The 24277-nt window shown below is 43.5% G+C and overlaps 1 protein-coding gene across 1 annotated transcript; it reads right to left on the reverse strand.

Annotated features, from left to right (window-relative positions):
• Positions 1-542: 542 nt before the first annotated feature.
• On the reverse strand, positions 543-24242 carry ACO2 (aconitase 2). The gene is made up of 18 exons (XM_085323513.1): positions 24144-24242; positions 17755-17897; positions 16421-16679; positions 13958-14050; positions 11842-12000; positions 11281-11431; positions 9806-9910; positions 9383-9474; positions 9030-9135; positions 7481-7638; positions 6295-6368; positions 5503-5614; positions 4617-4739; positions 4265-4420; positions 2876-3067; positions 1923-2055; positions 1476-1597; positions 543-1043 (listed from the first exon to the last, which is right to left on the reverse strand). Exons 1-18 carry the CDS (start codon positions 24177-24179, stop codon positions 906-908), a joined length of 2352 nt encoding a protein of 783 aa, XP_085179639.1. The 5' UTR covers positions 24180-24242; the 3' UTR covers positions 543-905.
• Positions 24243-24277: the final 35 nt, after the last annotated feature.

Genomic DNA, 24277 nt, shown 5'->3' on the forward strand with positions numbered 1-24277 from the left:
CGCTTTGGGCACCTTCAGGAAGCTGTTGTGCTCAGCTCCCGYTTCACAGGATCGGAGCTACTAGGAGGTTAGCAAAGTGGTAACTGCTTTGCTGATGTGCTACTCTAAATGAACTGATTGATACCAAAATGACAGTGAGAGAGATACCAATCCTTCTGTTACAGCGAAATGGTGAGCTGTGTTGAGCAAGTTTACTGCATAAGTCTAGAAGAGCATAGAAGTTTCTTGCAAGTTTTGCCTCTGCTGCAGCTGTTTGCAGTGTTCTCAATAGGAATGTAGTTGTGAAAGAGGTTTTGAGTGCTGCCTACAGTAGTCAGTGATWGGGGAAACAGTGTAAGGCACCGGCTTCTGCTTTTAGACCACTGACAGGTCCATAAGGGTATTTTTGCCATTTTTTTTTTCATAGCAATGACTTAACAGAATAAAAGTTGAGGGTAGGTACCTTCATATCTCCATGGAGAAGTTCTTTCCCATMTTCCCAGTGACAGTGAAGCAGGGGCTGAAGAGCAGGATTATGMATACAAGAATACTTGAGGCAGAAGAGATGGTCACAGTCTTTATTTTCATTTTAAGTCTTTAGCCATCAATAAAGTGAATGGGCAGAAAACAACCAACTGAGTAGACAAACCCACCTTAGCTGGTCATTTGCAAATATAAATAACTGTGGGACAACTGAAATTGAGCCAAAATAGAAAAAGGGAGCAGGGGAATTTAAAAGACAAAAGTAAGCCTAGCTGCACTCCCTTTTCATAATGTCAGTGAAGAGGAAGTACCATAACAAAAAGGAAGCTGTGGTTACATTTGATCAGACATTTATTCCAACAGTAGGCATGGAATTGCACTTTCATGAAAATGCCAAAGCTGAATTGAGTCCAGTGCACTGCAGGCGTTGTGTGCACTTAGCTTCATTTCTGCTGCAGCTCCTTCATTCTGTTCAGGGCACTGCCAGCTYGAAACCACTCTATTTGTGATTCGTTGAAGGTGTGGTTCAACATGATTGTTTCTTGGCTCCCATTGGGATGCTTGATGATGCATTTCAGAGGCTAAGGAAAGACGACAGTTTTTATTTTCCCTATTCTTTTTCAGGGAGCAACTTAACCAAAGCTTCTCACAGAAAAACCTCTACACTCCTAAAGGACTCGCAAATGGAAAATTCTAGCCCAGCGAGGTCTTCGTGTAGGAGTGTGGTTGCAGTTGGTTCTAGAGAGCACAACTCATGCATAAGGCAGCAAGTCCAGGAACTTTGCCTATCCTGCAGGGCCTTCTCACAACAGCTTAGAATAAAGCAATGTGACACTGCCCTCGCCCTAGGCCTGCTGGACCACTTGCGCAAAGTGTCCAGCTCTGTGTGGCAGGCAGCACTGCCCATCAGTGGCAGTGCTGCTTCAGGCCCCTAGCCCAGCACTCCCCTCTATGCCTTCCCCTCTACAGCCAGTGGCACATCTCTGCCCCCCAGAAGGCATGCAGACAGGTACCTTTCCAGGTGCAAAGTCTGCCAGCCCCACAATGCTTAGCTTGTCCACAGGATGAATCTTGTTGTAGTCTGCTGGATCGGCAAAAGTGAGAGGCAGCAGACCTTGCTTCTTCAGATTGGTTTCTGCAGAGAATRAACCATGAAGCTTGTGTTAAGCCCCCTTGTAACACACTACAGGGGATCAAGATTATCTTCTGGGTGTTCAGTGCTTCTCGGAGTGTATTCCAACAATAATTACTGTTTGTGTAGCAAAATCAGCATCTCCACCACTTGTGGCATATCTAGGTGATTACGTAACAGGATTCTTGACGAGGTAYCATGTGACCTATCTCAGCAGACACAATTGCTTCTCATGCTCCACAAGCTCAACACCTATAGGAATCATCTCTTCCGCTCAGGCCGAATACTTCCTGTTTATACATATCACAGGAAAGTGCGACTCACTCACCATGGATCCTGGCAAAGCTCTTGGTGATGATGACCCTGCCTCCCAAGTGACGTGGCTCCAACGCTGCATGCTCTCTGCTTGATCCTTCACCGTAGTTTTCATCCCCAACAACTGCCCATTTGACACCCATTTTCTGTGACAAAGGAACAGATTTAGACTTGTGCAGTCCAGTCACTCAAGTTAGGAATTAACAACAAATATATGCCCACACATTTAATTTCAGTGCTACACTAATGACATTGCTGAGGAAATTTCTCCCAGAAGGCAGTCTTTGGTTCTGATGAAGGGCAGAAATAAAGGAATTACATGCTTCAGAGCAGCTAGGCATTGCCATCCTTGGCTAACAAGGGCTGAAGAGGACTGCTTGTGGGATTTAGAGAAAAGCCTTGCAGCCACCTTTCCCTCCGTGGTCCTGCGGCAGGGCAGCACTCATGCAAGCAGTGATCCCTGCTCTATTTCTGGAATTGATACTGAGCGCTGTAACTTCTGTCTACTGGAAGACAAAAATCTTGGACCACTGTCAAGCTATGCAGAAAGCGAAAGGACACTTCTGAGGTTCCAAGCCAAGTTTTAAACAATGAATGGGACCAGATTAGATTTTTCTTAAACATCAGACTAGTCAGGTGAGAAACTCCAGCAGGTAAGACTGCCACAGCTTGATGACACTAATATGTAGTGAGGCATGCAGCACCAAGAGGAATTTTCCCCCTTTGGTCTGGGATTTCTGGTCCCCTCTGGGTCACAAGACCTTCCTCCCTCTTCCCCTCAGCGGGTCGGAGGGGAATCTGCTACAGGACCTGCCATCAGAATTAAGTCCCAAGAAAAAGCCTCAATACTAAGTGAATTCACAGCTGCTATTAATTGAGAACAGTAGGGTAATAGGCTCTGCCTTCACGCAGACTGCACAAAATGTAAACACCCTTATGGAAGGATGTGTGAGGAGAAAGTCTCACCTTGTAGTAACGGGCTGTGTCTGGGACCGGCCCAAACTCCTGGGTTAACGCGTTCCTCACAGAGTTGGCTTTGCCATTTTCAACATTGATGGCGCCAATTAGCAGGTTATTGGAGATGTTGTCCAGATGGCCACGGAATTTGAGCCAGGGCCCRGCTGCGGAGATATGGTCAGTGGTGCATTTCCCTTTTACCTAAAGGATAGTAGAAGAGATAAGTGTCTCAGGAAGAACCAGCACTTGATCTTCCTCAGCACCTCTATTCTTGAAGGATTTTTCTATCCCCTTTTAAAAGCAGTGACCCAAGACCATTGTATATGTTACAGAATCAAGGCAGCCCTAAGGCAGAATGCACCAGTTGTTCTGTATATGTTTGGGAAGGAAGAACATCCCTGCTCTGAAGGGAAGGGCTACAACAAAGCTTAGCTGTAACACCCCCTGCTATGTCCTTACCTCCCTTCGCAGCAGGTTCTTCAAGTACAAAAAGCTATTAAGTTCTTCCTGTTACAGCTCAGCCATCCTTTTGGGGGAGTTCAGCAAGATGCCAGAAACTTCTGATTCCCAGAAGTTTCCGATCCACACAAAAAGCTTCTTAGTCTATAGGAACAGAACTCCCACCCAAAGGCAACAGCCTTCAACTGGCTGCCTCAAAGCATTTGCAAAGAACTATACGCATCAAAACACTCAGGAATACACGCACAGATCAGTATGGGAGGGTGGCCCCTAGGAATACCAGCAGCTCTGCCAGTGAGAATCAAAAATGCYCCTGAAGGATACCATCCCTATGGGTCTGCATTTCAGCACCCATCACTGTATTAACTGAAGTTTTCGTTCTGTTAACTCACCAGGGACAGTGAAGGGAAACCCATGTCTCCATTAAGAGACTGAAATGTAATGTTTAACTATTGTGAAGGAACTCTTCCTTCTGTAAAATGGAAGACAAATATGGATGGGTAAGAAGTTCCTAAAGACCTCATTTTAGATAAAATGCATCTCAACCGTCAAGTGTTAGAGACACTAATTAATGAACCTTTCTATTGTAGGTCATAACTGGGACAAATTCTGCAGACTGTATAGTATGTGTGGGATCATATTGTATGGTATAGGATCATATTACATGGTATAACAAAGTTCATTTTTCATGATACTAGCTAAGCACTAGTCCAAAGCAGAAATGTCTCTTGGTTATAAATAAGAAAAAGTATCAGAAGGAAACAGCACGTGAGAAGAAGATCCTCACCTCACTTTYCATAACAATGCAGGGTGGGAGGGACTAGGGGAAAAAAATCATAGCCAGTTCAAGGCATAGCCAAAGCTTCTAGCAAGTGATGTGCAAATCCCTGTTCACACAGTCTGATCGTAGCTGGTGTTTCCCCCCGCTTTGCTCCTGACCTTGATGAGGATCAGCATGTCTTCCAGATCCTTGCCATCCCACTTATCGAAGGGCTCAAGAAGCTGGAGGCGCTGGCTGGTGGGGCTCACATCTACGTGCTGCCCGCTGCCATCCTTCGGAGGGTACTGATAGGTGTCCTGGCCTGGGTCAAACTCCTTTCAAGAAAAGAAGTAGTAGTCATCAGCCTCAGCTCTCTCCAACAGCACATGTTGAGAACAAGCCAATGCAGGCAGCTGGACCAATTCTAGCTTTAACATTAAGGAGGAGGTCAGTGCACAAAAATTCCCATAACATATACAACACTTCCAGTGACAGGCCTGCCCTCCCTCCATCCCCAGACAGAGCAGTTACCAGCTTCGGCAGCTCATCTGCATCAGGTGCTTCTAGTTTAAACTTCTTCCCATCTGCTCCTGTGAGGTAATCCGTCTCAGGATTAAATTTTAGAGTGCCAGCAATAGACAGGGCTGTGACAATCTGATGAAAGAAAAAAATTACATATTTAAAGGCATATTTTATTTCATCCCATCCCTGGATTTAAAAGTCCTACACCTACAGTTTCAAAGCCAGCAGTCAGAGAGCTCCCAAAGCCACACACCAAGTGCCAGACTGTATAGCTTGCCCTGCAGTCTCAAGCAGGGCAGTCTGAATTTAACAGTGCAGTCAGACTATGAGTAAGAAGCAGCAGAATCCACTAAGGTGCTTCTTTAGCTGATCTCAGTCCTTAAAACCGAATTCTGGACTGCCCAAGAACTGGACTGTAGTAAGAACTTCAGGCAGAGGAATAGACACCTCTTCCTTGAAGTGTTCGGTTAACCACATTTTCCTCTTCTGCAGTCCCAGAGCTAAGATGACTTTTTCTGGCAAGAGTTTGACTTAGTAGAGCTCTACTCAAGTGCCATGTTGGCCAAGGGAATACACCTCTCACAAGCCACACCTGATCAAACCCAGGTATTTCGATATGCGCTGCCTCCAGTAACGCACACGTATCCCTGTCAGCTTTATAGATGGCAACCACAAGCAGTCAGGCAGGGCAGGCTAGGCTATGCAGCGCTTTGTGCTGCTGTGATTAAACAGTTGCATTTACCTCAGTTATCTCAACACACCAAGCAGTTCAGTGGGCTTGCTGACCTTTCTCCTCACCCCCCAACACTTACACTGGGCCCCTTCTGAAGGCAGTGCACTAGCTCAGAGGACATGTCAAAATATTCCATAGTGCCCCTCTGACTACGTCTCTTACCTCCGGTGAGGTCACGAATGCATGCGTCTCTGGGTTAGCATCATTGCGGCCTGTGAAATTCCGGTTGTAGGATGTAACTATTGTGTTTTTCTCTCCTTTCTTGATGTCCTTCCTATGAAAAAAGAAACATCAAACACAAAGGGAGCATTGCTTCTAGATGTTCTGCTGCTAGAATTCACAGAGCTGATTTAGGTAGCAATCTGTATCTTTTGGAAACACAGAGGCGCATACAAACAGGTTCTCCTCCCTTGAGTACAGACTTTAGGATGCAAAACCAAGCCAGACACTGATTCCTGGAGCAGTTTCCATAGCTCATATTCTGCACAGCTGAACTATTTAAACAATAGTCAACCAAATAGATGCCTTTGGACACACTGTTAGAAATGGTGAACCCAAGTAAGAATGTGTCTCCCATCCTTTTTATCACTGGCATTTTCCTCCCTGCCTCAAATGATTGAATCCAGATCAAATTGCTCTTCCCACTCTAAAAGGCCTGTACAAGCTCCAGTCTATCCTCTCAGACAAAAGTCATCTCTCTCCCCACTTCTGCCGACTATCAGAAGTCTACAGATGTAGCCACACCTGAGCGTATTCCCTTCCACAGTTCTGTTCATTTGAATTTGTCTTTCATTTCTCCTCTTCCAGCGCATGACAGACACATATGGCCAATGGCTATTTAGTCATGTATTTTTAATTCCCAGTGTGTGGTATTTACAATCATATCTGGCTACAGAGAGTGCTTTACGAGCTAAAAGATATAAAGACAGAGAAAGGTCCATTGTTTCGCTTTACCTGTCCCACTGGCCAATGCATGGCCCACAAGCGTTGGCAAGAACGAGCCCTCCGATATCTCGCAGGATTTGTGCCTGGAGCAGAGAAGATCATTGTTATTAGTAGAAAGTCTGGAAGAAGTTTCTGGGGTTGCTCTTTCATGGAAAGAGGACATTTCTTCTGGCAGAAAGCATCAAGGCACATCAGCCTGAAAACATTCCTTTTCTTGCTTCACTTGCAAATTTTGAGTCACTTATAAATAAGGGGACTTAATCCCAGTAATGCTGTACAGTAACACCAGGGAAGAGCATAGGAAGACTTGCCACGATATTTCCGTTCTCTACCTATTTTAAAATGAGCAATCCAGCTACTCACAGATACTTAAGGGCAACAGTTGCTCTGATTAATTTTCTGCAGATTTCCTGTCAGTGTAAGGAGCGATTCAGTGAGAGTTCAGGTAAGCATATGGCATTTCATTTAGCAAAGGATTCAATTAGGAGGGCAGCTGCTGTAAAAAGTGTAACTATGGACAGATAAGCAAAAGGCTGACTTGCTGGAGGAGGCATTAAGCATTGGCTGGAAATACCTGCATGTACAGACTCGAATAGTTGGTCCCCAAGCTACGATAGCAGCAGTCCCAGTGGGCTGTGACATTTAGTAAATGATAGAACTAATCAAAATATCATTATTCCCCGCTCCCCACAGAAAAGGGGAAACAATATCTGATTATTCCTCTGTGGAAACATTACGAAACTTTAATCAAGCATGAGCCTTACATGGGAGCTATTTCCTACAAACTTAGGGTTTGTTTGCATCCTAAACAGTTCTTGAGGGAGAAAACTGGATTGTAGATAGGCATTAGCATGTATCCAGCCTTGGCCAAGACACAAGAGGTGTCCATTACTAGGTACACTGTTATCTCCTCAGGGCTCCAGTTCCCGATAACTATCTCAGCTCTGTCCAGTTCCAATCCCATTATTACTAGCCCAGGTAGTAAAGACATCAGGTCAAAACACTGTCAAGGTGACTGCAGGACCATGAGGCATAATAACACAAGGCTGATTACTACATCAGTTTCCACTCCTCTAGCGATTAGTAAGAAGATGGAGCTTAAATAATTCTAGTAGTTACCTTCAGACTCTCAAGTACCATCTGGAAAAGAGTTTAATATTTACTAGTGGGAAGTGTAAAGAGCAATTGTACTCACATAACCATCTCTTTCAATGGTGGCACGGATCTGCTCTGAGCCTGGGGTAATTGTGAACTTAGATTTGCACTTCAATCCATGTGCAAGTGCTTGCTTTGCCACTGCTGCAGAGCGTCCCATGTCCTCATAGCTGGAGTTAGTGCAGCTACCAATTAAGCCTGTGGTGTTTGACAAGAGATGAGGTGGTTATTACAGACCCAGTTATAGGATGCTACACCCTGATCCATTTCTCAGTGTGCATGTGTGTTGGGGGGGCGGGAGGGGAGGAGACAAGGCAACCACCATTCCTGATGACAAGGAGGTCTGGAATAGTTTCGGACAGTTTCAGGTAGTATCATTGCCAAGCCTTCCAACAAGATACTGCAGTCACAAACAATTCCTTGCTAGGCTTTGGAGGTCATAGAGTCAGAACACACTACCTGATCATTAGTTTGGTTACTGTTGTATGAGATCAGAGTTTCCTCTGCCTGCACTCCAGTTAGACACAATTAGTGCAGAGGGGCATCCTTCCAGTGCACTCCAGTTAGACACAAATTAGTGCAGAGAAGCATCCTTCCAGAAGGACAGAAAAGGCTTCAAACCAAGATTGCAAGAAATGGAGGAATGATGAAAACAAGAGATAGGTGCCCAAGTAGCTAACCAGCCTCATCATTCTAACTGAATTTTACATTCTCAGCCCTCTCAGCCTATGCCTCTCTTTGCTAACCAAAGAGCCCTTAGGTAATCTTTTTCCTTCAAAAGCATTTACCCGTTCAGTTAGCTCACCTCAGTTATCTTTTTGGCTAGACCCCACTATACTGTTTAGTTTTGGTCTAAGCATTCTGTAGTCCTTGGATAAGGGCTCCTTTGTTACAGTATGAAGAACAACATGAGGACACACTGTGCTCTCCTGACTCTGGTGCTAACCAGGGAAGAATAAATTCCCTTATTTGCTGCCTTTCTTGTTATTTGTAACACTAATGAATAAAATGTTTCCCAGCTAAAAAGTGGCCTTTACAGCATCTGCATTCTTTTCATGTCAGCAGTGAGCAAATTTAGAGAAGCCAGGCAACAGGTTACCATCCCAGGACTGAGTGTACAAGTATTCAAGTTTGCTCTTTAGGACAGTAAATATTGCTTTATCATCTCCTCAGAGCTCTACAGCCAACTGTCAACAGCCAAGGACTGACAGTCATGCTTCTAACAGATCTTTGTTAAAAGCTCATTAAAAAGCACAGGTACAGCCAGAGGTGCTCTTCATCAGATAACATTCCCATTAACCCCATCATTTAAAATAGTTTATACRGAGGAAAAAGAACTGGCAGCCCTTTGAGATTAAAATCCTTCCAACTGTCCCAGATCTCATCCTACACACCTGGCCCAGAAGAAAACACTCTTCCCAGGAAGCTCACGTGACTATGAAGAGACCACACTATGGAAAAGTCAAAGGACATAGAGTACGTAGTACTTAAAGGGTTGTAGCCCAGGCTATGTGACCAACCGCTTATCTTAAGAGAGCAACATTTATTCCACAAGGATGAACACAGAGGAAAGGGCAAATACTACCCACCAACTCTGATATCAACTGGCCAGCCCTCCTTCTCTGCCACAGCGCCAATATCCGATACAGGGTGCGCCAGGTCTGGTGTGAAAGGTCCATTGATATGTGGCTTCAGCTTCAAGAAACAATGACACAGTCCGAAATTAGAGCAGCCAAGAAAACAAACAAACAAACGCAGCAGCAGATTGACTACTTTAATAGTTCTATCTGGCAGCTGCTTAAATCACATTCTCCTACATGAACACCTGAGCAGCATCTGTCACTGGAGCAGACCTGAGAACACGTAGCAGACTGAAACTCCCAGCCTGGCCCTCACTCACATAAAGCAGAATCCAAGAGGGTGAGCGGGAAGCAAGCCTTACCTCACTGAGGTTGATTTCTATCACCTGGTCGTACTGACAACCGGAATCTGGTACCAAGTGTTGCTGGAATTCATCTGCCAGGGCAGCTATCTCTGGAATAAGAAAGAAGGAAGACCTGAAAAGTGCAGCAAACATAAGGCAAAAGAAGGTAGGGTCCACTAGCTAATTCCCTAGGCACCTCATCACGCAAGGTCAGAAGCTGCATCAGACACCTCTGTGTTTGATAAGAGTACATCTCTCAAAGTATACCCACACTTGAACCTGCACTGCAACCCAGACCACAGAAGTTGAATAGAGAATTAAGCTGTTCTGTTCCCCACAGGGCAAGCAGTAGTCTCTGCAATGGTATTTCCCCACTTGATACTACCATTATGGAAAACAGAGAGCAACCAATCTTGCCATATTTCCCCTAAACCTTCTTACCAGCTCGCCCAGTCTTGTCCAAGTATTTCTTCATCCGTACGTTGTAGGGGAAGATCGATGTGGTAGCTCCAATTTCAGCCCCCATGTTACAGATTGTTGCCATTCCTACAAAAAGGGTGGGAGGAGAGACCAAAGGGTCAATGAGAAAGTCCAGATACATCCAATTCTTCAAAAGTCAGTTCATGGAAAACAGAGCAAGGCCAGGAGAGATCAAGAGCATTAGGCACAAAAACCCAGATCCACAGCAAACAGGGCACGCACACTGACTACAGAATGGCTGCCTCAGTACCTGACATTTCTGATCTATACAGTGCCTGTGACCATCCCTGATATTTCTGATCCGTACAGTGCCTGTGATCAGACTTTTCAACAAGGAAGGAGTTCAGAGCTTCAGTGGTTTTTGAAGATACTGGAAGAGGTGGCAGGGAACACAGCTGTCTGCAGTGAGCACCAAGCATACTTCCTGCAGTGTGCAGCATCCTTGTTACCTGCATTGAAGCGTCCTGCCTCTCCCTAGCATCTTATTTATCTTTACTGGAAGAGACAGAATGCATTCATCTTTCTGGGTGAGGAAGGCAATGCATTGGGTCAAAAGCTTTAAGTGACTGAACACAGTAAAACACTATTTACTTCCAGCACTGGGATCAGCCACCTCTTTCAAGGATACAGCAATAAGGGAGCTAGAAGGATACAGCAAGGAAACTGTATCATTTAAGGGAGCTAGAAGCAGACACCACAGGCCAACTCTCTCCGATCTGGGAGAACAAAAATCCTACGTTATCACACTGCTCTCTATAACCAAGTATTCAAAGTTGTGGCCAAGCCAGGCTAACCAACACAGAGCAGAAGCCCAGCTTGAAGGCTGCACTTCAAGCCAAAGAAAGGGGTGTTTCTCATAATTTGGTCCTAATTAGCATCATTGCAGACATCTGCAATTTCTGATGGTTTTTCTTCCCACAATTAACTAGTGTAAGATGAAGTTATGAWCTGCTACATTCTGGTCTCCCCTTTGCCCTGCTTTTTCTTCAGCAGTGGTCACACATGTTCACCCTTTAACCTGTTTTTCTCCTCTCTCTATGACTTGTTTTAGACTGTAAAGGATGATACTTTCATTCTGATCACTTTCATCAYTATCCTCTACGTGCATGCCTGAATACCTCCATCCTTACTCTTATCCTGATGGATCATCTTATAGGACTCTTTGTAATAAACCATGCAGTGCTCCTAAAGTCACGGAAAGATTTAATGGAGAGCGCCCAGTTTTCTTCTGGGAAAGAGTGCTGTCTTGCTGCATCACTCTCAGCTCTGCAGTCCTGCAGAGAACTAGACTCCCAGTTTCCAGTACACCAACCACTCAGTCAGGCTAAGGGGGAACATTTAACAATTCTTGCCTGATTCCTCTCCCAGTCTCCACAGATGACTCAACACCCACCTCCACCAATTACTTACTCCAGGTAAGATTCCTATTGCCTTACCAGTGCAAGAGATTGAATCCACCCCAGGCCCATGGTATTCAATGATGGCACCTGTTCCACCCTTCACCGTAAGGATGCCGGCCACTTTCAGGATCACATCTTTAGGAGAACTCCAGCCTGAAAGCTTGCCAGTCAGTTTTACACCAATAACCTGAGGAACATTAACAAAAGAAAAAGTATACCAAAACCATTTTCTCCAGCAGTCAAAACAATGTGCAGCTGTATGGGTCCCCTTCTTCCTCAGAATCTGGATGGTCACAATGCCAAGAGAAAGGAAATCCTGAAGTATCAGAGCATATGTACAAGGCCTGAAATCTCTGACAGAGCCAATGAAAAGGAAATCACTCCTCATCTACCACTCTCGGTCCCTGCACAAACATGGTGAGCAGTAGAGACTCAGAGCTGCCAATGAATCGTAGGTTAGCTGCTTGAGCCACTGTGTGATTACAAACAAAACTAATAACAAAGTGCCTTATATATGCACAGTGCCTGGAAATCAATGTTTCTTCATGTCTTGTATCTTGCCTTTCACATATGGATTAATATTAATTTTACTCCTACCTTTGGACATTTGAGCTCCCAAGGGATTCCTGCCATGACATCTACTGCATCAGCTCCACCCACTCCAATGCAGATTCCTCCCAAACCACCTCCATTGGGAGTGTGCGAATCTGTGCCGATCAACATAACCCCAGGGTAGGAGTAGTTCTCCAGAATGATCTGCAAATAAAAATGGATTGTTTGGATGCTTGTTTGTTGGGGAAGGAGGGGGAAGACAGCAGGAAAGATGACAAAAACAAGAATTTAGATCAGTTTCTATTTACAGAGGTCAGCAGCAAGAAAGTAATTTAATTTGTATTGGAGCATAAGCTCACTTCTATTTCATTCAAACTTGTTTTAGATGATGTAGTGACAGAACCAGCTACCAAGCTTTAACCCAAGATGCTTGTTCATCACAGGATAGTAAAAATACTTTAAAAAAACTTTAAAAAAATCTCCCTTTATTTCACTGGAAGGCCCATTCCCTTCCAGTTTAGGCTTTTGCTAACATGCCACCGTTGCTAGGGCTCAAGAGAATGTCTTATTCTCTAAACCTCTGATCAACTGCTGAGCAAGCTTGCCTGTCCAATGCTAGCAAGGCCTTTTGTAGACCTTTAGACTCCCACAGCAAATCACTAACAGGCCCCTCCAATCCATCCCACCAACCAAAACCTAATCACATAGAAGAATCCCCTTGTAAATACACTAAAAGCCTGTCCTCCCCTTATTGCTGCTACTGAATCCATGCAAGACTCTCTGAATATTAGCAAAACCACAAAACAGTCCTCTTCTGATGAGTTACAAGTTTTCTATGGGAGCAACACAGTAGAGAATTCAAGCTATTGAACTCTTTACTATATATGTGCCATACAAACATTAAGGATAACCTTTTCGGGAAGCACAGAACTCACAGTACATGTGTTACAGAATACCTTAGAGAGAATTCAAGTAGCCTTTTATTGAGGAAACTAAGATTTTGCCATTAACATTTCAAGCTTTTTTTTGTTATAGCTCATATCAATATATACATGCAAAAAAAGGTCGCTTTCAAGCCGTCACTTTGCCAGAGCTGGATTCTGAAACTATATAACATGGCCAATCTTCTCCAGTCAGAGAAAATCAGTCACAAGAAGGCTAGTAACCACGGCATGGAGCTATGTTGCCATGTGACAAGTGTTATGAGTAGTTTCAGAACAGAAATGCACCTGAGCTGTTTCAATACAGCTGTTCACCTGCTGTATTTTCTTTCTTATTCGCATCAGAAGTCAAAGTAACATTAGATACTCATTTAGTATCTAAGAAAAGATGGTAGAGAGCTCTTGACTACACTTGGCCCCAAGTTTCCTGCTGACAAGATGTTTAAGTCATCCATTTCCTTTCCACTCCTTTGCTTTTTGCTATATTTTAATTTTTCCTGCCTATAATTCAGAGGAACAATGAAAAAAGTCTACCAAATGTCCCAAATGTCTACCACAAAGCAAATCAACTAAGCACAAGTTAAGGAAATCCTGCCAGAGGTGTTGGTTTTAAAAAGCAAAAGGGATAGGTTATCTTAAGACAGTCACATTCTCATGAGGTGCAAGTAAAGGGAATCTCGGACTTGAAAAACATTTTGCCTTTTATTTGGTTCGGATACCWACTAGCTACATGTTGCCATTCTCAGATACTAAAGTAGCCTCACTCTATTTGGTGTTCTCACCCACAGTCCTATTTTTTATGGAGCCAAACTTATACGAAATAACTTTCAAAAAATGTTTCCCCAAAGTTTATTTCCTCAACACAAAAATCAATCCACATTAACCCCTACGCAGCCAGTTTCATGGAATCACCTTACTGTCCAAATCACACAAAGCCAGGCCAGCCCACAAGCAGTTAAGACATAGCAAAGTTCTATGATTCACGTGGCATGGTGGTGGCACTAACTAATCATGCATCAGGCTACAGTTTGACCAAAATAACCTTTAAGAAAAACCATTGTTGTCACATAGCTGAGAGAGAGAGAGGAACAAACCTCACTCAACTCAAAGAAAGTAAATACTTCCCCTAAATAGGTGAAATTCTGAGGGTTTGCATGCCGTCTTTGTCCCAAGGTAAAGAGCTATTTGGTGTTCAAATATTACAAGTGCACACACTTTACCTGGTGAATGATTCCTGACCCAGGTTTCCAGAATCCCACTCCATACTTGGCACCAGCCGTTGCCAGAAAGTTGTACACCTCCTGGTTTATGTCCTATTCACACAGGAAAAGGCACAGCATTAGTAACACATTTTCTTCTTTCATTAATCAAAAGCTCATTCAAACACATTCTCTTGCTCCCAAGGAGTCCAATTTGTTCCACAGTTTTGTAGCAGCTAGAGGGAGATGCACATCACTGTTTTAAAACCATACAGGATCCAGACTTAAGAATATAGCATTTAAGAATGCTCTGCCCATTTCTTCTATTCTTTTTTTTTTCAATCTGTTTTCCTTTCTTTTTCTGACCCCTCCTTCCCTCATTATCAGCTGTTCCTTTTGCTTTACATGTGCTTTACAGACATTTCAAAGCTCTTAGATAAACATTTCTGCTTTACTTTTACAAATGAAGAAATGGAACTTGAAGTTAAGTGACCTGTTTGCTGCCAGAGGAGTCTGTGGTAGAATGAGGAATGGCACCCAAATCACACAATGCTGCCTTTCGTGGTGCACTACCACCATTACTGGTGAAGGTCACACCATTAAAATTATTTGTAAGAATAACTGCAGTTGCCAAGGAAGTATGACCTGATATTTCTTGGCAGAGGAGTGGCAGAGTAGATAAGATAAGCACTAGGAGGAGACATTTTCTTAAAGACTATGTTCTCATGCAGCTACACTTCAGAATAAAGAAAGGGGAAACTGGAGATAATAAAAGAATTGTCTCAGCACACATTTGCTGAAGTTTCCCATGAGGCAACAGCAGCTCTTTAAGCCTTGTTTTCCACTGGGAGTCAGGTCACTTCACTCTGTTTGTGCATCTCTCTCCTCATAAAGTATGCTGGTGTGCCAGGAGTGGATCCGAGCCACCCATGCCTGCCAGCATTCATTGTGTGCCAACTGGCAGCAGCAGAAGCAGAGCCCAGTCAGAAGGAGGCAGGACCTTTAATTGCTGTGCTCAGAGTGGACGGCAAAGGAGGGCCTCTGCTCAGGGCTGCAGCAGAATACAATTGCACTATAGAGAATAAACGCAGGAGCCGGCATAGGGAGGAAGACAAGAAGTAAGGGGAAGAAAAGGAACACTTATTTAGGAAGGTCCCAAACTCTTTGTTTCCTGCACAACTTGGGCCTGGGATAAACAACAGAGCAAGAACTCCTCGAATTCAATGCAGTGGCATAAGCTGCTTTTCACTGGCCTGAAAGGGCAAAGCCAGAGGCCACTATTTCAGCATCAGGAGTTTCTGGGAATACATATGGATTCAAAGCTTAAGATGCAACTGAGCCCCCACACACTGCTTAGAACAGATTTGTCTCCTTCGAGACCAAGGTGCAAGGCACAATTGCTCCCAGCCTTGACAGTCGTTGCCTTATCTGAAGAACTGTATTGGGATTTAAGTAATATTATCCAATGCATTCTCCTACAACCTCTGTGTTAGGAAAGAGTAAAGCTTCAACAGACCTCACTCTATTTTCTACTAAAAGTTCTTACTGTTGAAATCTCATAAAGGAAAGCTGTTCTTCAAGTTGTCGAAATCCCTTCGAGTACTGTCTTGTTCTCTCCAAAACTCATTAAAAATAACCTATCCCTTGGACATAAGTCTTGATATAGTTCAGAAAGYTGTGTCCACTAAGAGTAACAAGGCTTCCCTCACCTCCCTCCATGCTGACAGGATGTTCTTCCCTAGTAGATTTATTGTGGTATGTGGGAGAAAAGTGAATGTGTCTATAAATGACAGAAACCCCTAAGGAGGAATACGCACATTAAACAGTAAAGGGGAAATTTAAAAAAGAAAGAAAAGCAGTGAACCAGAAGCTGGTCAAACAGCACATTGGAATTCCAAAATAAAACCTAACATCCTCCACGCCTGTATGCATATTTACACCCACACTCACTAACTCTGAAAACTGCACGTGTTTCAGCTAATGTTCTTCAGCTAATCATTTGCAAGAGCTTGGTACACTAAAGTAGTTATTTGCTCGCCTTTCACAGGGTGCACTGCTGTGATGCAGACACATGTTCAGGGAGTTTTTCCATATTGTCACACTGTGGCCTAAAGAGCATAACTCTCTAGAGTAGCATGGCTTCCTTTTCTGCTCTTTGAATTGTTTTTCCTCTTCCCTCAGGTGAAACATCCTCTCATTCCCGAGAACACACAACCTGGGCTTCCATCATTAGCAGATTAGGACCAGCTCTTCCTGCAGCCATGGTCTTTTAAGCCACAGGATGAATGAATCTCAGCTGAAAAACTCCCAGAGACCTGCTTACTCTTTTTTTCTACTGCATTTGACTTATCTACAAAGCGGACCATCACAGGCAATCTGGTATCAATTCTGATTTATGGCTGCCCTCTGGAAAACACACCACCTCTCCTCTAGGCTGGCTAAGGGCTTCCAAACAAACGAAATTTAAGTCTTTGCAATAGCAACCTTGGCTCTTCGAAGATCCTTTTCACCACCTAACTGGGCTTCAATGAGGTGATCACAGTGGATGGTGGAAGGCACAGCCACTTTTGGCAGCCCACTGCTGATGAACTGTAGCATTGCCATCTGAGCAGTGGCATCCTGCATGGCCACACGGTCTGGCCGTAAGCGCAAATACGTCTTGCCTCGCTCAATCTCCTGTTTTTCCGGGTCATCCAGGTGTCCATATACAATCTTCTCAGACAAGGTCAGGGGACGGTCAAGCCTGGGGAAAATAATGTTATTATCTATCTTGTGTATTTCAACCTTTGCCCTTTAAAGCATGTAACAAAACAAAGATGCTCCCCACTTCTCTATACCATTCAGACTGCCAAGGCACCTTAACACACAGAAACCTGTACGCTCCTCTTACAGCACTGAAATATCAACTGGCAGCTCGCTAAAACAGTGCAGGGACTCATTCCAGACAGTTCAAAAGGATATGGATCGATGTCATGTTATCATCTTCCTATATAGCAAAAGCAGTTTCCACTGTGCTCATTTCTTGAGATCTTAACTCAGGAAAGCAGATGTGGAGGTAAGACAGAGGTCATCCCATTCACAAATACGACATCCCACAACCAGGACAACTAAGGACAAGCAAGGACAACTAAGCAGTTTCCTGCTGACAGACCTTGCATCCTGCAGGCTCCTGACTAGTACTCTCAGTTGAGGAGCCTATTTGACAGCAGTGAGATCTTCTGGGAAGTAACCGAGTAGATACAATGATCTGAAATGAGAGCTACCTTATTTAACAAAGGACGAAAGACCAGAGAACGTATCTTTCAAACCACTGCCAAGGTAAGTGGAGCAGGAATGACAACTAAACAGACACACAAGCCTTTATCAGCAGATTAAGGTCACTATGAATTCCTGGCCCTCCTTTCTGTGCCTATTGCCTACAGTGGAGCACAGGAGAACATTCACTGTGGTAACAAAGTGCAAAGTAGCATTAACCTATAATGACCACTACCCCCACCCCACTTCCCCAACAAGRAGTAGGGGCCCAGTACAGAGACTCCTGAAACAGGGCATTAAACAAGGAGGACAGAGCCCTTTCTAGCACCCCCTCTGCATGTCACAGTGCTTCAGCAACCTTCCACCCTCCCCGCAGTGCCCCACTGCTACATGGAGACACTATCTACTGATGTTTCACTACATTTGCATCTGCCATTCCTCAAAGCTGCTCTCCCGAGCAGACAGTCCCCATGCCAGGCTCCATGATACATTATTTTTTTCTCTTCTTCCTGCACTGTAGAGCTAAATTCTGCACAACTGGCTCCTCCCACCTACAGCCTTACCTCTTTCGAACAATGTCGATGTTCTTGTCCAACTTCTCATAATTTATGTATTCATTAGGCTCAAAGTGGCTCATGGCCACCTTGGCCCGCTGGCACAGGACAGGAGCAACATGGTAGCGCCTCACCCCACTGTTCAAGGCATGCTGAAAAGAGGAGACTATTAGAAGAGAGAAGACTAAAATAGACTTTGCAGAGTAAATTCTATAACAAATACCAATAAAACATTGGTTTTTCACTTGCTCTTCCTGGGACTTTAAAAGCTGAAAAATAAAAAATTTGCAAAGGTTTTTAAAGACACTYAGTGAATATTTGATCACACAATACTGCAAACTGTGTTAAACAGTGAGACATCAGGTTACCCAGAACCGGTACTATTTACCAAATTATTTTACATTTCTATTTGTAACACAGATGCTTTAGGTTTTCAGTAAAAAATTTGCTTTCAGACAATAGTCAAATACTCAACACCAGCTGAATAAATACACCAGCTTGCTATATTCCTGGCATATTACAGCTATGGGGAAGAAGAACCTATGCAGTTTCCAAAGCAATATAATTATAGGTTTGTGTTCACTCACTGATAGTGAGTTTATGTTGAAGGTGAGACAGAAAACACAGTATGAGGCTGAGCAGATGCCCTTCTRCTTCCCCATCACATACCAAATTCCCTATGCAGGGTCCTTGCACTGTTATAAGCTTACTGTATTTCTAGAGTGACTTTCACATATGTGCATGGTTTACGTCGTAACAAAGAGCAGGAGAGAGGCAAGTTGTGGAACAAACACATTATCTTCACCAAGCTAGATGTGTAGATCCATGTGCTGCTTCTCTTCACTCTCACAAAGGCATCCTCATCTTGCCCCTATTGTTTAGGGCCAGAACAGACTTGYGCTTGACCCACCAGTGAGATAACAGGATGAACGAAATATACCGCTGGTCAGGAAATCCAATGAAAAAAAGCCCAGATTTCCCTTGGCAGTCTCCATAGCGAAACTGTTCACCAGACCATGGGAGAAGGGCAGATTATGGCAAAGCAGCTCTGCAGAACCTGACCTAGWATGAACAGGTCAGTTCCTAGGGTGAAAAGACTCTCACGTAGCTTTGAAAAATAAGTCAAAGGACAGCCTCCATAAAAACTTCCAAGAATTTGGAATATGTATTTCTTAAATCCTTTGAAAGTCTCAGTCATCAATGCTAGAAGTCTAGAAAAAGACTGAAGACATGAACTCAGAGTTCCTCCTCTTCCAGAATTACATTTTAACCTTAATTCTTTTCTTTTTCCCCATTCCTCCTCTATATTGGCATTACAAGGTTTTGTTAAGTACAAGTTAATAAATATAGCAGTGTTTTACTAAATATCCCTTTTGTATTCTGGAGGATTGTGCCCATGACTGTTGTATTCCCATCAGCAAATATTCTTTGTGCAGAACTGAATCACAGTACTAACCACTGTTTTCATGCCATCAACAGTGCTAATCAAATTGTTAGATCTGCTCAATCATTTTTCATTTTCTGCTGTGAATATTTCCTCCCCAGTTTTCTTGTTACCAGCATTTAAAAAYATTGCCTAAAATAATCATAATCAATGAGATATAGTCACCAATTTATTTCTGATTTTTTTTTACTGTCCTTTTGATAACATTTAATAGCATCCGCACAATACAAAGAAAACAAAGGAAATCTAGAAGAGATCATAATAGCAAGCACATTTGCAGTAACAGATGTACAGGTTTCTGTGGAAGCAATACAGATTTACAGTATTTTAGCAGTTGCACAACGTTTTTATTTAAAAAATCTGAAGTAAGGGAAAATGATGGTATAGGAAAGATCACTGCTCCTCCAAAGGTGCAAATGAAGGCCAGTCACTAAATTTCATGGTGCTGTACCTAAGTTTAGGTTTCAGAACACATCAAACTGGATTCTCACTGTTTAGTGTGTATAAGCTGCTCTTCATCTAGCTAGGTAACTTCTGGAGGTAGAGAGGAGGTGATTTAAAGCTACCAGTCTATCTACCCAGTACAATTAGTGCTGTGGGCCATGTTGTCTTTAATTCTCAAGATAGCCAACATCTTGGGAAAGCCTCCAAGTGCTGGAATGCTTGGAAAAACAATGAAGAATTTCAGCAAAGTTCATAGAAAAATAAACTTTTCTCAACCCCAGACCAGGAAAGGTATTTTGTTTTAATGAAGTATACCTTCTTTCTCCCACAAACTAGCCCTATAACACAACTAATTATTGGAGTTTCTCCACATCAGCCAGTAAACTGAAGGCTATATTTCACTATAACTCAGTGTATAGAAGAAGAACAGTTCTGCAAATTAAAATAATCATAGAGTCTTCACAGCACCCTAGTCTATCCTGGGATGACAGCTGACTGTGACCAAAATATGAAGTGGGGCTCTCCAAAGTTCTTAAGGAGAGGTCCAAAATTTTTTTTCAGATAAAATTCAGGTTAAATCTTTTCAGTTTGAACATGTAAGTTGACATACCTTCTTGCTTCAGGAAATGGTTGGACAGAATTTGGTATTAATTAGAATAACGGTACGAATATTCAAATGGTGACCACAGAAGCAGCAATGCCAGGTAGCTGACTCCTGCATGAGCCCTGCCACAACTTCATGCTACCAGAAGTGGGAGTGGGAGAGGGAAACAAACATGTTTGGGGTGAATAATTCCATCTGGGTATGCAGACGGGCCACAGAAAGCTGGACACTGGAATGTCTGTTTCCATGAAGGCCAGCAAGACTGGGGAAAAATAATCATCTAGGCCAGTCACTTCTGGAAGTCAAGAGAAAGACTTTTCTCCTCACAAGACTTTTAAAGGTTCCTTTAAGATTGGCATCTTCATGTTACTGAATCTAAATCTATATCTCTGTTCTTCTGGGATTATCTGACTCAATATACGTGTTCTTTCATTGGAGCCCAACAGGCCTACGGATACATAAAAACAACGAGAGTTAGCATGCATTCAGGGAAAGAGAACAAAAAGATACTTTAACTGGACAGGTATAMCTACGTGTCTCATTCTAATCAGCAGTGCAGAGAAGCTGAATCTATCCAGATCCTTACTTAAGCAGCCACTGACAGATCTACCCTCCATAAACTTTTTATAAGCCATTCAGTATCTTGAAACAAGAAGTTCTATGATTTATTATTGTATGAAACAATGGGCTCACCTGTTTACTTTAGATTCACTGCCTAATTTCATGGGATATTCTTTACTATTTATGTTTTTACTGTCCTCCACCACATCATATCAACTTCAGCTGACACTGTCTGTTTGGAAAGTCTAATCTCTCCTCATAAAAAATCTACAATATATTGCAGACTACCCTTGTCTGATTCTCTGTGCTTGTGCTATTTCTACTGTATCCTCAGAAATTAGGTGGTAGAACTACAAGATTAAGGGAAACTCACATGACTCTAGCAGTTTCCAGCTTCATTTCCTCTTATCCCTTCCTACTACAGGGCTTGCTAGTGAGTAGTGAAATGTGCTTTGAGATCATACAATAGCGGAGGGAAGCAGAAAGTCAGTAGTTTACATGTTTTCCTTTTTATTCAGGGACTCCTAAGAGACCCCCCAGCAAACAAAGAAAAGCCAACCAATCGGCAAGATTAGTGATTAAATAAATACAAAGCACCAACAAGATATCAGTCTGGAACAGCTCTGAAAGTGTCTCTGCACAAACCATTAAGAGCTTTGGACTGACAGCCCAGCAGTCAGTTGCCAAGTGATCTCCTCTCATCTGGTATCTAATTTGTTATTTTAGTACCAGTGCATCTTTCTTCAGATCTCAATAAAATACATCACATTAAGTATTAGACGGCTCCTTAACCCATCAGTATTCCGGTAGGGGAAAAACTTCCTTGTAACAGACGAAAAGGCCAGCCTGTTAAACAAATYATTATTTTTGAAATCTCCTTAAGGAAGTCAACTCATATCTTTATAGATTTTAAAACATCATCTGTAAAAACTAGCTATCTTGCATTTAGCTCACTATAGTGAACATTCCAGATGTAAGTCAAGTCTCTATTTTAGAAACTCACATTTTGACACAGTGCACCACCTATGGTAGCTAAGTCCAGTAAGCAAAAGCTTGTGTTCAAAGGAGTAGCAACTGTGCTGCATATGCTCCCATCCAAGAAATCAGTCCTAAATTCCAGCTGAAACAAAATATCACYTTTCCTCATCCTCATTGATTTATGAATGTTTTCAACATTCACCATGATTCAGCCTAAAAAAAGCAGTATGGTATAATCAAAATGTAAATGCAGTGTAGTTTTCCAGACCCATCTCCAAAGAGTAACTAAAAATAGTATTCTGAAGATCTGTTTAATTCTAGCCAACATTGCTTTTTGCCAGCACATACAAATCTCACTATATGCAGTTTCAGTACTTACAAGAGCTTCAGTAAAACCCTACTTTTTTAGAATTTTTCAATACTGTCCTTTCAGTCACTTGTCAGCAAACGTGGCTCAAGAAGTAGGATGATACTAAAAGCATCTTTCAAGATAGGTGTGAAACTAAGATCTTGACCCTTTGAGGCTATTAGAAGAATCATCATACCTTAAATAGGATAATTAGCCTGAACCAGGCTAATTCCAATTTATTTCTCTCAGAGGTAAGCTTCCTATACCGTTCCAATTCTAAAACTCTTTGAGGGCAGGAGATGAGTAGACCTGGTATTAATAATGTGTGCCATGCTCAATGCTGGCACTACTGCAGTGATTGGTAAGATGATTCACATATTCATTAACTCTCTAGGCTGCTACACACGAGTAAAAAAAAAAACTCATTTGCTTCCTAAAGAGATCAGCTAGAAGCATATTTTGTCACCTGAACGGATTATTTACTTAGTCTTTTTTGGGGAGAGAGGAAAGGGGGATGTAGCTTTAGCCTGACAATAGACTATAGCCTCCCAGAAAACCAAAGTCCATAAAGTCACCATACTGGCACAGCCTTTGTTTTACACTATATAATATTCATTTTAGCAAATGACTGCTTGTATTCACRTGATGACAAATTGCAAAATAAGAACCAGTGCATTACCCTAATAAAACTTTTGCCCTCATTTTATGAATAGTCAATTAGAAGCACTAAATCAATCAATTATTTGTTCAAAGCAAAAACTAAAAACCCTCAAGCAATTAACATTAAATGTACTGACATAACCAAAAAAGTACTGTTCTGTAACTTTTATTTAAAAAATAAAAGTAGTATTTTTCTAAAATACCTACCTCTAAAGTAACGAAGCAACATAAAATAAGAATTAAGCTTCACAAAGGTTTTTCACAATACTAGAAACAAAGTTCTTACTTCAGCTCTCTAAGAAAAAGGGACACGTTTGTCAAGGTCACAAGTGGCAAGGCGAGAAGTTAAAGTGCCCGACTTCATCAGACACTTCAATTAAGGGAGCACAGCTTTCCTCATCTCTATTAACAGACATAAAAAAGAAAATGCATCCTGATATTTGCCTTCTTGGCTTTAAAGGAGCATGAAATCTTTAACATTGAGTATACATCAAATACAATAAAGTCCTGAGTAAGAGATTATCTGTGGTGAGCTCATGTTACCAGCAGATGAGATTTTTAGAGGTCATTATGGACAAGCCAATGAGAATTCCTTCCAACTCTGATTCAATATATATATTTTTTTTTTAAAAAAAAAGGCAGTTTGGCTGGCTGGCCAGGCTGGCTTTTTTCACGGTCTCAACAGATCCTTTTCCATTCAAGGGCCTGTGTTAATGTTAGAACTGACAACTCTGAAACAAAGTTGCCAAGAGACGAAAGCATTTGCACTCACAGAGACACGAACCAGCTTGCACTGTTGCTTTACGCCAATAAGGAGAAGAAAAAAGAAAAGACAGAACAGGGAGATGAAAGCACGCTCCTGGGAAAGGKTTTTTTATTTCCCCTTGCTCTAGGGCCTCGCATTACGGGACGACGGTCTCAGCCCCCTGCAGCGCCCGCTGCCGYCTCCCGGAGGGCGTCAGGGCGTTGACAGCGCCCCCGGGGCGGCGGCGGGCGCAGGAGGGGGCGGCCCGCGGCCGGGCCAGGCCGCATCCTCGGCGCCGGGCGCGCTGCCCCGTTCACCTTGCGCTCACCTTGAGCCGCGGCTGCGGCCCCCGGCGGGTGGCGCCGCGGTCCCGGGGCCCGAGAGGAGGCCGCGCCGCCGCCGCCGCCCGCCCCGCTCCGCTGTCGCCATGGAAACGGGGCTCCGGGCCGCGCCGGGGACACGCTGACCTACACGCGGAGGCGGCGCGCCCCGGCTTGGCCCGGCCCCGCGCCAGCCGCCACCGCCCGGCGGGCGGGCGGGTAACGGCTCGCAGGTAACGGCCCGCACCCGAGCGCCTCGCGCCCGCCTCCCGCGCCGCACCCCGCGCGCTCACCCGCAGCCGAGCCGCCAGGACGCAGTACGGCGCCATTTTGTTCACTGACAAAGATGAAGTCGCGCCCCGATTACGTCAGCYGCCCCTTTTAAGCCCTCCGGCGCGCGGGCGGGGCTCGAGGCCACCCCGCCCCT

Source organism: Rhea americana, unplaced genomic scaffold (genome assembly GCF_003343005.1).
Source record: "Rhea americana isolate MKP2758 unplaced genomic scaffold, rheAme1 scaffold_85, whole genome shotgun sequence".
Taxonomy (NCBI): domain Eukaryota; kingdom Metazoa; phylum Chordata; class Aves; order Rheiformes; family Rheidae; genus Rhea; species Rhea americana.